The sequence below is a fragment of the Pogoniulus pusillus genome, chromosome 37 (assembly GCF_015220805.1).
Source record: "Pogoniulus pusillus isolate bPogPus1 chromosome 37, bPogPus1.pri, whole genome shotgun sequence".
NCBI classification, from domain to species: Eukaryota; Metazoa; Chordata; class Aves; order Piciformes; family Lybiidae; genus Pogoniulus; species Pogoniulus pusillus.
In genome coordinates, this window is record NC_087300.1 from 2,899,542 (window position 1) to 2,912,243 (window position 12,702).

The 12,702-nt window shown below is 51.3% G+C and overlaps 1 protein-coding gene across 1 annotated transcript in view; it reads right to left on the reverse strand.

Annotated features, from left to right (window-relative positions):
• Positions 1–6,598: 6,598 nt before the first annotated feature.
• SMAP2 (small ArfGAP2) overlaps positions 6,599–12,702 on the reverse strand; it is a 32,435-nt gene continuing 26,331 nt past the window's right edge. The window contains exons 6-10 of the mRNA XM_064172732.1: positions 11,583–11,661; positions 10,350–10,450; positions 10,071–10,236; positions 8,833–9,155; positions 6,599–8,026 (exon numbers count right to left, since the gene is read on the reverse strand). Of these exons, the coding sequence (XP_064028802.1) occupies positions 7,901–8,026; positions 8,833–9,155; positions 10,071–10,236; positions 10,350–10,450; positions 11,583–11,661 (795 nt within the window). The 3' untranslated portion in view covers positions 6,599–7,900. The remainder of the gene's footprint in view (positions 8,027–8,832; positions 9,156–10,070; positions 10,237–10,349; positions 10,451–11,582; positions 11,662–12,702) is intronic.

Below are 12,702 nucleotides of genomic sequence, written 5' to 3' on the forward strand. Positions count from 1 at the left end.
GGGTTGCTGCTTGGGGAGAGCTGTTAGATTCCCTCCCCCCAAGTGGCTAAAATCTCCACTAAAGAAGGGAGACTTTGTCCCCAAATGTGAGAGGCCTGAAGCAATGCCTGAGGTGCCCCTGGGTGGAGCAGCACTCCCCTCCTTGCCACTCAGCTGGCCAGGGGCCCCTGGGCAGGGGATGCCTCTTGAATGTTAGCACTTTGAAGTTGGTGGCCTTGTTTCTTTTTCTTTCCAAAGGGCTTGATCTTTTCCTGCAAGTTCAAACTCATCTTCCTCACCCACCCCCACCACCCACCCACCACTCCCTCCCTCATCACCTTTGTCCTACCTCCCCACCTCGGAAGCTATCCACAAGCACCTGGAGCATGGGAAAGGTTTCTCCAGGACTCAAGGATCTGTCATTAAAGCTCAGCAAGTTTACACCACCAGTGAGGATTGGCTGAAGTAGCAGCTCCAAAGCTGGCATTGGAGGGCTTGAGTTGGGTTGCTGACAGCACCAAGGATGTTAAAAACACCAAACCCAAAGCCACCAGAAGCAGGCAGAGGAAAGAAACACTGACATTGCTTTTTTCAGGCTGAAGCCTTCAGTTTGGCTGCTTCCAGTGGGGGGAAAAAAAACCACCAATATCAGTTTATGTTCCTCAAGGAAGCTCAGGAGGGATTTTTAGCTCCACTTTACAACTCTCTGAACACAGCCTATGCCTTGGAAGCTCTGTAAGAGCCCTAAAAAGGGTGAGGGAGGCATAAAAGCTCCAAGAACCTTAGAATGGGTTGGGTTGGAAGGGATCTTCAAGGTCCAATCATAGAATGGATTGGAAGGGATCTTCAAGGTCATATCATAGAAAGGGTTGGAAGGGATCTTCATGGTCCAATCACATAATGGGTTGGGTTGGAAGGGACCTTCAAGGTCATATCATAGAATGGGTTGGGTTGGAAGGGACCTTCAAGCTCAAATCATAGAAAGGGTTGGGTTGGAAGGGACCTTCAAGCTCAAATCATAGAAAGGGTTGGGTTGGAAGGGATCTTCATGGTCCAATCACAGAATGGGTTGGGTTGGAAGGGACCTTCAAGGTCAAATCATAGAATGGGTTGGGTTGGAAGGGACCTTCAAGGTCATAGAATGGGTTGGGATGGAAGGGACCTTCAAGGTCATAGAATGGGTTGGGATGGAAGGAATCTTCAAGGTCAAATCATGGAATGGGTTGGGTTGGAAAGGACCTTCAAGATCATCCAATTCCAACCTCCCCTGGACACCTCCTAATAGCTTAGGTTGCTAATCAAAGTGTGCCCAGGAGAGCTAATGGCATCCTGGCCTGTATGCTGGGTGCTAGGTTGGGCTGGATGAGCCTGAAGGTCTCTTCCAACCTGCTTGATTCTGTGATCCAAGAGGTGCCAGGGTCTGGTTGGTTGGGCAGGGCTGGGTGCTAGGTTGGGCTGGCTGAACTTGGAGCTCTCTTCCAACCTGCTTGAATCTATGACTATGATCTCAACACTCCAGTGGCACCCCCAAACCTTCTCCCTGGCTCTGGGTGCCCATTGACCTAAGGGAAAAGAAGACTGAGGTGCAGAGCTCAGACAGGACTGACCCTCACCCCCTTGGGGCCCTTCCTTCCTTTTAGTGGGGGGAAAGAGGCCCAAAAGAATGGCACCAAATGAACCAACCAAACTCAGCTGCTGCCAGCAGCTCACTTGTGCTAAACTTGGCTTTGATGGCAGATTCAAACTCCACCTTCAAACAACAGAGGATGAATTGAGGATGAGGGGAGGGGAAGGGAGGGAAAGGACCTTCAAGCCCCAGCTCCACGTTGAAGATGAGGGGATGATGAGCTTGTGATGGATACTTGAGAATAGGGGTGAGAGGTCTTAAGAAATAAAATAGAGCTATATGAAAAGAAACAAACAAAAAGCAAACAAAACCACAACAAAAACACACAAAGAGGAAAAATTAAAGAGGAGAAAAAAAAAGAGACTAAAAAACAGAAAAAAACACAAAGAAGGGAAAAAAAACTCAAAGGGGGAATAAAAACACACAAAGGGGGGGGAACACAGGGAAAAAACCTCAAAGAGGGGGGGAAAAAACCACACAAAGAGGGAAAAAACCCACACAAAGGGGGGAAAAAACCCACACAAAGGGGGGAAAAAACCCACACAAAGGGGGGGGGGGGGAACCACACAAAGGGGGGGGGGAACCACACAAAGGGGGGGGGGGGACCACACAAAGGGGGGGGGAAAAACCACACAAAGAGGGGGAAAAAAAACACACAAAAAGGGGAAAAAAACACAGAGGAGGAAAAAAACACACAAAGAGGGGGGGAAAAAACCACAGAGGGGGGAAAAAAAACCACAGAGGGGGGAAAAAAACCACAGAGGGGGGAAAAAACACAAAGAGGGGGAAAAAACACAAAGAGGGAAAAAGAGAAAAAAACAAAGAGAAAAACAACAAAAAAAAGAGGGAAAGAAAACAAAGAAAAAAGAGGGAAAAACCGAGGGGGGCAAAAATTAAAAGGGAATAAAAACAAAGAGGGAATAAAAACAAAGAGGGAAAAAACAAAGAGGGAAAAAACAAAGAGGGAAAAAACAAAGAGGGAAAAAACAAAGAGGGAAAAAACAAAGAGGGAAAAAAAACAAAGGGGGAAAAAACAAAGGGGGAAAAAACTAAGGGGGAAAAAACTAAGGGGGAAAAAACTAAGGGGGAAAAAACTAAGGGGGAAAAAACTAAGGGGGAAAAAACTAAGGGGGAAAAAACTAAGGGGGGAAAAAACTAAGGGGGGAAAAACTAAGGGGGGAAAAAACTAAGAGGGAAAAAACTAAGAGGGAAAAAACTAAGAGGGAAAAAACTAAGAGGGAAAAAACAAAGAGGGAAAAAACAAAGAGGGAAAAACAGAGAAAAAAGAAAAGAGAAAAAACAGGGAAAAAAAAGAAAAGAGAAAAAAAAAAACAAAGAGAAAAAAAAACAAAGAGGAAAAAAAAAACCAAACCAAGAGGAAAACAAAGAGCAGCAAATGGCAATTTTCTACCTGTGTCCTGTCCTGTTTTCTATGTCTGTTGTCTTTCTTAGCTGTCCAAACTCCTGTGTTTGTGTGGTTTCTATGCAGCAGGACTGATGGCTGTGAGGGTGCACGCTGAGAAACTTTTGTAAGATGCTCTTAACTTGGTTGCCCTCCTCCCAAAAACACAACAGAAAACACAGGAGGGGAGGCAAAAAAAAATCATGAATAATAATTAATACTACTGCTAAGGAAGTATTCACATTTTCATTGGCTTGTACCTGCATGTACAGTATTGGGGCAGCAAATGAAGATGATTAAAAGCCAGCTTGAACAATTTGGCTGCTGTGGTTTGAGTTGAGCTGCTCAAAACAGACAGCACCAACCCCCCCCCCCCCTCCCCACTAACCCCTCCAAAAACAAGCAAGCCAGCCCCAAAAAGCCAACCCACCTCCCAAAAACCAACCAAAATGCCAACCTACCTCCCAAAAAGTCAACCCACCTACTAAAAACCAACCAAAAAGTCAACCTGCCCCCCAAAAACCAACCAGAAATCCAACCTACCTCCCAAAAAACAACCAAAAATCCAACCCACAGCCCAAAAACCAACCAAAAAGCCAACCCACCTCCTAAAAAACAACCAAAAAGTCAACCCACCCCCTAAAAACCAACCAAAAAGCCAACTCACCTCCTAAAAACCAACCAAAAGCCAACCAAACCCCCAAAAACCAACCAAAAAGCCAACCTACCTCCCAAAAACCAACCAAAAAACCAACCTACCTCCTAAAAACCAACCAAAAAGTCAACCCACAGCCCAAAAACCAACCAAAAAGCCAACCTACCTCCTAAAAACCAACCAAAAAGTCAACCTACCCCCAAAAACCAACCAAAAAGCCAACCTACCTCCCAAAAACCAACCAAAATGCCAACCTACCTCCTAAAAACCAACCAAAACCCAATCTACCCCCCAAAAACCAACCCAAAAGCCAACCTATCTATTAAAAACCAACCAAAAAGCCAACCCACTTCCTAAAAACCATCCAAAAAGCCAACCTACCTCCCAAAAACCAACCAAAAAGCCAACCCACTTCCTAAAAAACAACCAAAAAGTCAACCTACCCCCAAAAACCAACCAAAAAGCCAACCTACCCCCCAAAAACCAACCAAAAAGCCAACCTACCCCCCAAAAAACAACCAAAAAGCCAACCTACCCCCCAAAAACCAACCAAAAAGCCAACCTACCCCCCAAAAACCAACCAAAAAGCCAACCTACCTCACAAAAAACCCAAAAGCCAACCTACCTCCCAAAAACCAACCAAAAAGCCAACCCACAGCCCAAAAACCAACCAAAAAGCCAACCCACCTCACAAAAAACCCAAAAGCCAACCTACCTCCCAAAAACCAACCAAAAAGCCAACCCACCTCACAAAAAACCCAAAAGCCAACCCACCTCCCAAAAACCAACCAAAAAGCCAAACTACCCTCCAAAAACCAACCAAAAAGCAACCTACCCCCCAAAAACCAACCAAAAAGCCAACCCACAGCCCAAAAACCAACCAAAAAGCCAAACTACCCCCCAAAAACCAATCAAAAAGCCAACCTACCCCCCAAAAACCAATCAAAAAGCCAACCTACCCCCTAAAATCCAACCAAAAGGCCAACCTACTCCCCAAAACCCAACCAAAAAGCCAACCCACCTCCTAAAAACCAACCATGCCCCAAAAGCCAACCCACCCCCCCCAAAAGCTCTGCAGAGGAGGAGACTGCACAACCTCTCTGGGCAGCCTGCTCCAGGCCTCCAGCAGCCTCACAGCAAAGCAGTTTCTCCTCAATGGTGAGGTGGAAGCTCCTGGGTGCCAGTTTGTGCTCACTGCCCCTTGTCCTGTCCCTGGGCAGAGGGTCTGGCCCCAGCCTCTTGCCCCTCACCCTTCAACTCTTGCTGGGTGCCCTCTGGGGCTGCTCTTCTGCAGGCTCTCAGCCTTTGCTGCTCCCAGAGCTGCTCCAGGCTCCAGCAGCATCTTTGCAGCCTCCTCTGGACTCTCTCCAGCAGTTCCCAGTCCCTCTTGAACTGGGGAGCCCAGAACTGGACCCAGCACTCCAGATGTGACTCACTAAGCCAGAGTAGAGTTGAAGGAGACTTCTGTGACCTATTTGGCCACACTCTTCAATCACCCCAGAGCACTTCAGGCCTCCTAGGGCACAGTGCTGGTGGGGAAGAAGTTCATGAGCCAGCACTCCAGCCCCTTCTCTGCAGGTTTTATTGGATGGTGTGAAGCTGAAGTCCTCCTTCCTGCCTTCAGCCCTCCCAGCAACCAGAGCTGCAGGAGAGTTGCTTTTTACCCTTCCCCCTCAGCTCTGAGTGCCTCTTGTATATATAAAAGTGTCAACTGACCTGATTCTGCCTCTGCTGAGCCTGGTTCTTTGCAAGCTGCTGGTCCAAAGCTCTCAAGCAAACACTGTTCTTGGCCTGGCATTTGGGACACAGCTCTGCTGCTCCAAAGCAGATGGAGAGGAGTCTGAATTTGGCTGAAAGGCTCCAACACAAAATCATCAAGGCCAAAACAAGCCCAGGCAGTGCCACAGGCTGGGGCCAGAGTGGCTGAGAGCAGCCAGGCAGAGAGGGAGCTGGGGGTGCTGGGAGAGAGGAGCTGAAGCTGAGGCAGCAGTGCCCAGGTGGGCAGCAGAGCCAATGGCATCCTGGGCTGGCTCAGGAGCAGTGTGGGCAGCAGGACAAGGGAGGTTCTTGTGCCCCTGTGCTCAGCACTGCTCAGGCCACCCCTGCAGTGCTGTGTCCAGTTCTGGGCTCCTGAATTGCAGAGAGATGCTGAGGTGCTGGAAGGTGTTTGGAGAAGGGCAGCAAGGCTGGGGAGGGTCCTGGAGCACAGCCCTGTGAGGAGAGGCTGAGGGAGCTGGGGGGGTGCAGCCTGCAGCAGAGGAGGCTCAGGGCAGAGCTCACTGCTGCCTGCAGGGAGGCTGTAGCCAGGTGGGGTTGGGCTCTGCTGCCAGGCAGCCAGCAACAGAAGAAGGGGACACAGCCTGAAGCTGTGCCAGGGCAGGGTCAGGCTGGATGTGAGGAGGAAGTTGCTGGCAGAGAGAGTGATTGGCATTGGAATGGGCTGCCCAGGGAGGTGGTGGAGTGGCCGTGGCTGGAGGTGTTGCAGCCAAGCCTGGCTGGGGCACTTAGTGCCATGGTCTGGTTGGTTGGGCAGGGCTGGGTGCTAGGTTGGACTTGATGATCTCAGAGGTCTCTTCCAGCCAGCTTGATCCTGTGATCCCCTTGATCTGCTGGACACATTCCTCTTAACACACCTCAGGATCCCATTGACCTTCTTGGCCACCAGGGCTCATTGCTGTGCCGTGGATGTTATCCACCTGCACTCCCAGGCTGAGATTGGATGTTAGGAAGTTCTTCACTGTGAAGGTGGAGATGAGACTGGATGAGCTTGGAGGTCTCTTCCAGCCTGCTTGATTCTAACACCCAAAGGGAACCATTTGCACTCCTTCACAATAGTGCTCTTCAACCACAGCCTGATAAACTGCTTAAAAAGAGGAGGGGAGGGGAGGAGGAAACCCCAAACCACAGCACCCCCCAAAAGCCAAAGTGAAGGCAGTTGAGGTTTCACTGCAGTATTTTATTGGGGGAGGAATTTACATATAGACAGAGTGGAAGGAGGTGCCAGAAGTTAGGACTTCTTGCTGTGAGCTGATGAGTTGAAGCAGTTGTGGTCTACTAAAGATGAGAAAGAAACCCAAAAATAAACACCCCCCCACCCCCTACCCCCCCAAAAAAAAAGTACCAATCAACCAAACCAAGAAACCTGAACCCACTCCACACTTTTTAAGCCTAGATTAAAATGGCAACAAAAAGAAAAAGCTAAGTTGGGAAGAGGAACACACAGGAACAACAACAACAACCAAAAAAATAATACACTTATATATATATATATGTGAAAAAAGTATAAATTAGGATGTCAGAATGGTTTGAAAAGTGTAAGAGAACTTGCAGTGGGCTCTCAGCCCTTTGATAAGTTAAACCTCTCTCAGTTAGCTCGTTAAAAGTTAAATACATCCAAGACCAAAAGGATCAGGCAGGGAAAAAAGCCACTCTTGAAGTGCAAGATTCACATTCCAAACAGCTTGGGCTCCCCCAAGCACTGTGAGAGGGTCCTGCTTGCTCACAAAGTGCAGGGGGAAGGGGGAAAAGAAAAAGGGGAGAAGGAAGAAAGAGGAGGAGGAGGAGGGGGGCTTCAAAATGACTTTGGTTCCAGTGAGGGTTAGTGGAGAGCCAAGCACAGCAAAGTCTCAGCTCTGGAGAACTCCACTCAAGGGGAAGAGGTAGCAAGGCTCTGCTTGCCCCTGGGCTCAGCTTACAATCCAGTTCCTCAGCACCAGGAGGGGGTTTTGCACCCTTCTCTGCCAAGCAAGACCCTTACACTAATACTAGAGCTGAAGTGATTGAGCAAAGGTCTCTCTTTAATACTGCCTGTGGTGTCTGCCCTCCCACATCCCTCAGCCACACCTCTGCCCAGACACCCAAGCAGGATGTGGAAGTGCTACCCAGAAGCATTAGTGGAGGTTTGTGCAAGGAGGGGAGGAAAAAAACCCAACCCAAAACCAATAAAGGGTGTGGAGAGGAGGGGGGGAGGGAGAGGAGGGTGTGTGCCCACCCCAGAAGTGTGCATTGACTGTGCTAAATAGAGGGGAGCTCATTTTTGACCGCTGAGGTTTCACCGTGTCCGACAGCGACAAGGCAGAGATGGGTCTCAGGTATGGAAAGAGGCTCAAGGCTGGAGGCCAACCCAGCCAGAAAGAAAACAAAGCAAAACCAACAACCAATTAACCAACCCTGAATGTCTCATGGAGCAGTTTTGAAGAACAGAACAGAAGGCAAAAATGGTCACAGACGCAAGGGATCATTTCCACAGCTGAGTGCTGAGTGACTGATTGCTGCCCTGGGCACCTCCTCCACCCATCGACTGTCCATAGCCCAGCATGCCATTGGCTCCATAGAAGTTCATCCCAGCCATCTGCTGGGTCATCTGCAAAGGGGAGAGGAGAGAAGTCAAGGCTCAGCCAGCCCCCAGCAGCCCCAGGGCAGACTCCCCCAGGCTTCAGCAAGTTCTGGTGCAGAGCTCTGGTGAACGCCAGGCACTGGCTCCTCAGTCCCCACCCAGTGAGCTCACCCTGAGGTGATCTTTGTTCTCCACCAAGCACTGAACCACAGCAACAGGCAGGTTGGCAAAGCCTCTCAGGAGCACCAAGTCCAACCTAGAACCCTACTCTGCAAGATTCACCTTAAAGCATAGCCCCAAGCACCACATCCAAACCACCTCCAGGCTGGGTGACTCCAGCACCTCCCTGGGCAGCTCATTGCAGTCCCTGACCATTCTTTTTCCTGCTGTCCAATCTAATTCTCCCCAGCCTCAGCTTGAGGCCATTCCCCCTTCTTCTGGCTCCAGTTCCCTGTGAGCAGAGCCCAGCAGCAGCCTCTCCACAGTGTCCCTTCAGGTAGCTGTAGACAGCAGTGAGCTCTGTCCTCAGCCTCCTCTTCCTCACTACCCATCCCCAGCTCCCTCAGTCGCTCCTCATCGGATGTGTTCTCCAGGTCCTTCCCCAGCTCCTTGCCCTCCTCTGGCCTCACTCCAGCACCTTTCTTGTCCTGAAGGCAGACTGCAGGATGTGCTCTGCAGGCAGACTGAGGGAGCAGCCCCAGCAGAGCTCCCCCAAGCCCAGCAGCCAGGCCCTGGCAGCTCTGAAGTCTGCTGCCAACAGCCCTGCGTTTAACCACCCAGTGCCTCCCCTGCCCTCTGCCCTACTGTGGGGCCAGCAGGAGGGCACAGCTCACCTGAGCAATGTTCCACTGAAGCTGCTGTGCTGGTTGCACACCATAGACTGGTTGGGGGACTGCTGCCATCCCAGCTACGTAGCCAGCCTGCTGGGCAGCCATCAGCCCGTTGGGCACGCCGATGACAGCCGCCTGCACGTTACCCACGTACCCAGCTGGTATGGCCATGGGGGTCACCATCCCTGTGGCTCCAGGCTGGGCCATCATGCCCACTGAAGGGGCCATCATGCCTCCCATCATGCTGCTGGAAGGAGCTACTCCTGGAAAGCCAGGGTATGCTGCTGCAGGGTAGGCCATCTGGGCTGGGGCCACGAACATTGCTCCTGCAGAAAGGGAAGAAGGTTGGCAGGGAGCAGAACCGCAGAGCTGAGAACCACAGCATCAGTCAGGGTGGGAAGGGAACACAAGGAGCAGAGGATGTCAGGGGTTGGGAGGGACCCAAGGAGATCATCCAGTCCAACCCTCTACCAGAGCAGGACCATCCAATCTAGCCCAGGGCACACAGGAACACATCCAGACAGGCCTGGAGAGGCTCCACACAAGGAGACTCCACAACCTCTCTGGGCAGCCTGTGCCAGGGCTCTGGGACCCTTCCAGGCAAGAAGTTCCCCCTTGTGCTGAGCTGCAACCTCCTGTGCTGCAGCTTCCATCCATTGCTGCTTGTCCTATCCCAGGGAGCAGTGAGCAGAGCCTGTCCCCTCCCTTGGGCATCCAGTTCCATCTCCCTCTGCCATGGGCAGGGACACCTCACACTAGATCAGGCTGGCCACAGCCTCATCCAGCCTGGCCTGAAACACCTCCAGGGATGAGGCTTCCACCAACCCCTCAAGAAACCCCTTCCAGGCTCTCACCACCCTCATGCTGAAGAACTTCCTCCTAACATCCAGGCTGACTCTCCCCATTTCCAGCTTTGTTCCCTTGCCCCCTGGTCCCTCCTCAGCTTTCTTGTAGACCTCCTTAAGATACTGACAGGCCACAATAAGGTCACCTGGGAGCCTTCTCCTCTCCAGCTCCAGCTCCCTCAGTCTCTCCTCACAGGAGAGACTTCAAAAATCAGAGCCCACCACAGCATTCCCTTGCTCACCACATCCAGACCAGGCTGCTCACTCTGCTGCTTGCCCAGGTCCTGCAGGTTCAACCCACATGCCCTCATCTTGGCTTGGTCAGCCTGCAGGGCACCCCCAACCCAGCCTGCAGCAGGGCTGCTGCTCCCCCACCTCTGTTCTGAGCTCTGTTACCTTGGGCAGGCAGCTGAGGTGTTTGGGAACCATACAAGGAGAGGATGGAGTCTTTAGAGAGCTGCTTCTTCCCCACTTCCTCCCCTTTGCCTCCTGGCTCAGGGAAGAGGTTGAGGTTTTCAGGGACAGACCCAGCACTTCCAGAGGTGGGCATTGAGCCAGTGACCTGAGAGAGAGACAGCAGCAGGGCACCAGCTGCTTCCAGCAGCGGGGCAAGCACACAGCATCTCCTTCAAGCACCAAACCAGGCTTGGACAAGCACTCAGGTTCCCTGCTTACCTTCCTGGAGTCAGAGTTTGAGCCCACAGATGCAAAAAGATCCAGATCCTTCTCCAAGCTGCTGGGCCTGCCGTTGGTAATGGTGGTCAGCACAGGAGCATCTGGGAGAGACAAAAGCAGTGCAGGATGCTCACACAGATGGCCTCAGGCTGATGGGCAGCCTCTGTGCCAGCTCTGTGCTTCACACATATGCCACTCAACCCAGTGACCTGACCTGGAGCCTCCTTCAGCCAACACATCACTGCCAGCGCTTCCCTCAGCCTTCTGGTGCCAGGAAGGAACTGGCTCAGAGGACCAAGGAAGCTGCACTGGGCTGTGTCTGTCCTACTAACCTGCACAGCCAGGAGCCATGCTGGGGCTGGAGACCAGCAGAGCTGCTCCTGCCATGCTACAGGCACCAGCAGATAGGAAACCTGAGGACAAAAATCCTCTTTGTGCTGAGCTTGAGCTACATTGGAGCACTGACAGCAAAACGTTTTGGAGTTGCCCTCAGCTGCTGGGGCACCTGACGTGGAAAATGAGGAATAACCTCTCAGAGATGGGGGTTAGGCTGAGGGTGCCAAGTGGAAAGGCTCTAACCAAGTCCTACCAAGTCCATGACTGACTCAGAGTTAGGAGAATGAGGAATAACCTCTCAGAGATGGAGTTTAGGCTGAGGGTGCCAAGGGGAAAGGCTCTAACCAAGTCCATGACTGACTCAGAGTTAGGAGAATGAGGAATAAGCTCTCAGAGATGGAGTTTAGGCTGAGGGTGCCAAGTGGAAAGGCTCTAACCAAGTCCATGACTGACTCAGAGTTAGGAGAATGAGGAATAAGCTCTCAGAGATGGAGTTTAGGCTGAGGGTGCCAAGTGGAAAGGCTCTAACCAAGTCCATGACTGACTCAGAGTTAGGAGAATGAGGAATAAGCTCTCAGAGATGGAGTTTAGGCTGAGGGTGCCAAGTGGAAAGGCTCTAACCAAGTCCATGACTGACTCAGAGTTAGGAGAATGAGGAATAAGCTCTCAGAGATGGAGTTTAGGCTGAGGGTGCCAAGTGGAAAGGCTCTAACCAAGTCCATGACTGACTCAGAGTTAGGAGAATGAGGAATAAGCTCTCAGAGATGGAGTTTAGGCTGAGGGTGCCAAGTGGAAAGGCTCTAACCAAGTCCATGACTGACTCAGAGTTAGGAGAATGAGGAATAAGCTCTCAGAGATGGAGTTTAGGGTGAGGTTACCAAGTGGAAAGGCTCTTACCAAGTCCTAGCAAGTCCATGACTGGCTCAGATTTAGGAGAACCTTTCCTAGACTGCTGTGTTTCTTCTTTCTTTTGAGGCTGAAAGAGAACAGAGTCACAGATTGCATCAGGCTGGAAGGGAGCCTCAAAGAGCATCTTGGTCAACCTCCCTGCAGGCAGCAGGGACACCTCCAGCTTCAGCAGGCTGCTCAGGGCCACATGGAGGCTGATCTGGAATGTTTGCAGGGATGGGACCCTCACTACATCCCTGGGCAACCTGTGCCAGTGTCTCTCCACTCTCACTGTGCAGAACTTCCTCCTGGTGTCCAACCCAAACCATTTGCTCCTCATCACTGCAACAGGAGCCTTGGTTCAGCTTTTGGGTAGCCTCTGAGACAGTTTCCAGCCTAGATTAACCCTTCAAATCCTGCTTTGCTCTCTCCAGTGCACAGAAGTGCTTCCAAAACCCAAACAACTCCAGAGTTTTATTGTCCCATTTCATGGAATGGTTTAGCTTGGAAGGGACCTCAAAGCTCAGCCAGTTCCACAGGCAGGGACACCTCCCACTAGAACCACTCAAGGTCTCATCCAATCTGGTCCTGAACACCTCCAGGGAGGTTGTGAAGCACAGAAGCACCCAATGTGATCAAAGATCACATTGGGTGCTTCTGTGCTCCACAGCCTCCCTGGGCAGCCTGTCCCAGTGTCTCCCCACCCTCAACCTGTGCCAGTGTCTCCCCACCCTCACTGCAAACAACTCCTTCCTAGCACCCAGCTTCCACCTCCTCTCTGCCACTTTCAACCCATCCCTCCTCATCCTATCACACCAAGATCTTGTCAATAGTCCCTTCCCAGCCCTCCTGTAGGTCCCCTTCAGATACTGGAAGGCTTAGGACCCTCTGTCAAACTCCAGCAGGCTCTAGGCAAGGAAGAAAGCAACCTCTCAGGCTGGGAGGCTAAGAAGGGAACAGCTGGATTCCAATCTGCTCTGCACTGCAAGGCAAGAAGAGATCTGCTTAGTGTCTGCTGGAGCAAACAAGTTACCACCAGCAGTGTGACTCAACACAGCCACTGCCATGACAGCAGGCAGACAAAAATGCTTCCATATCCAGCTGAATCCTCTCTCTGCTTGAGAGAAGC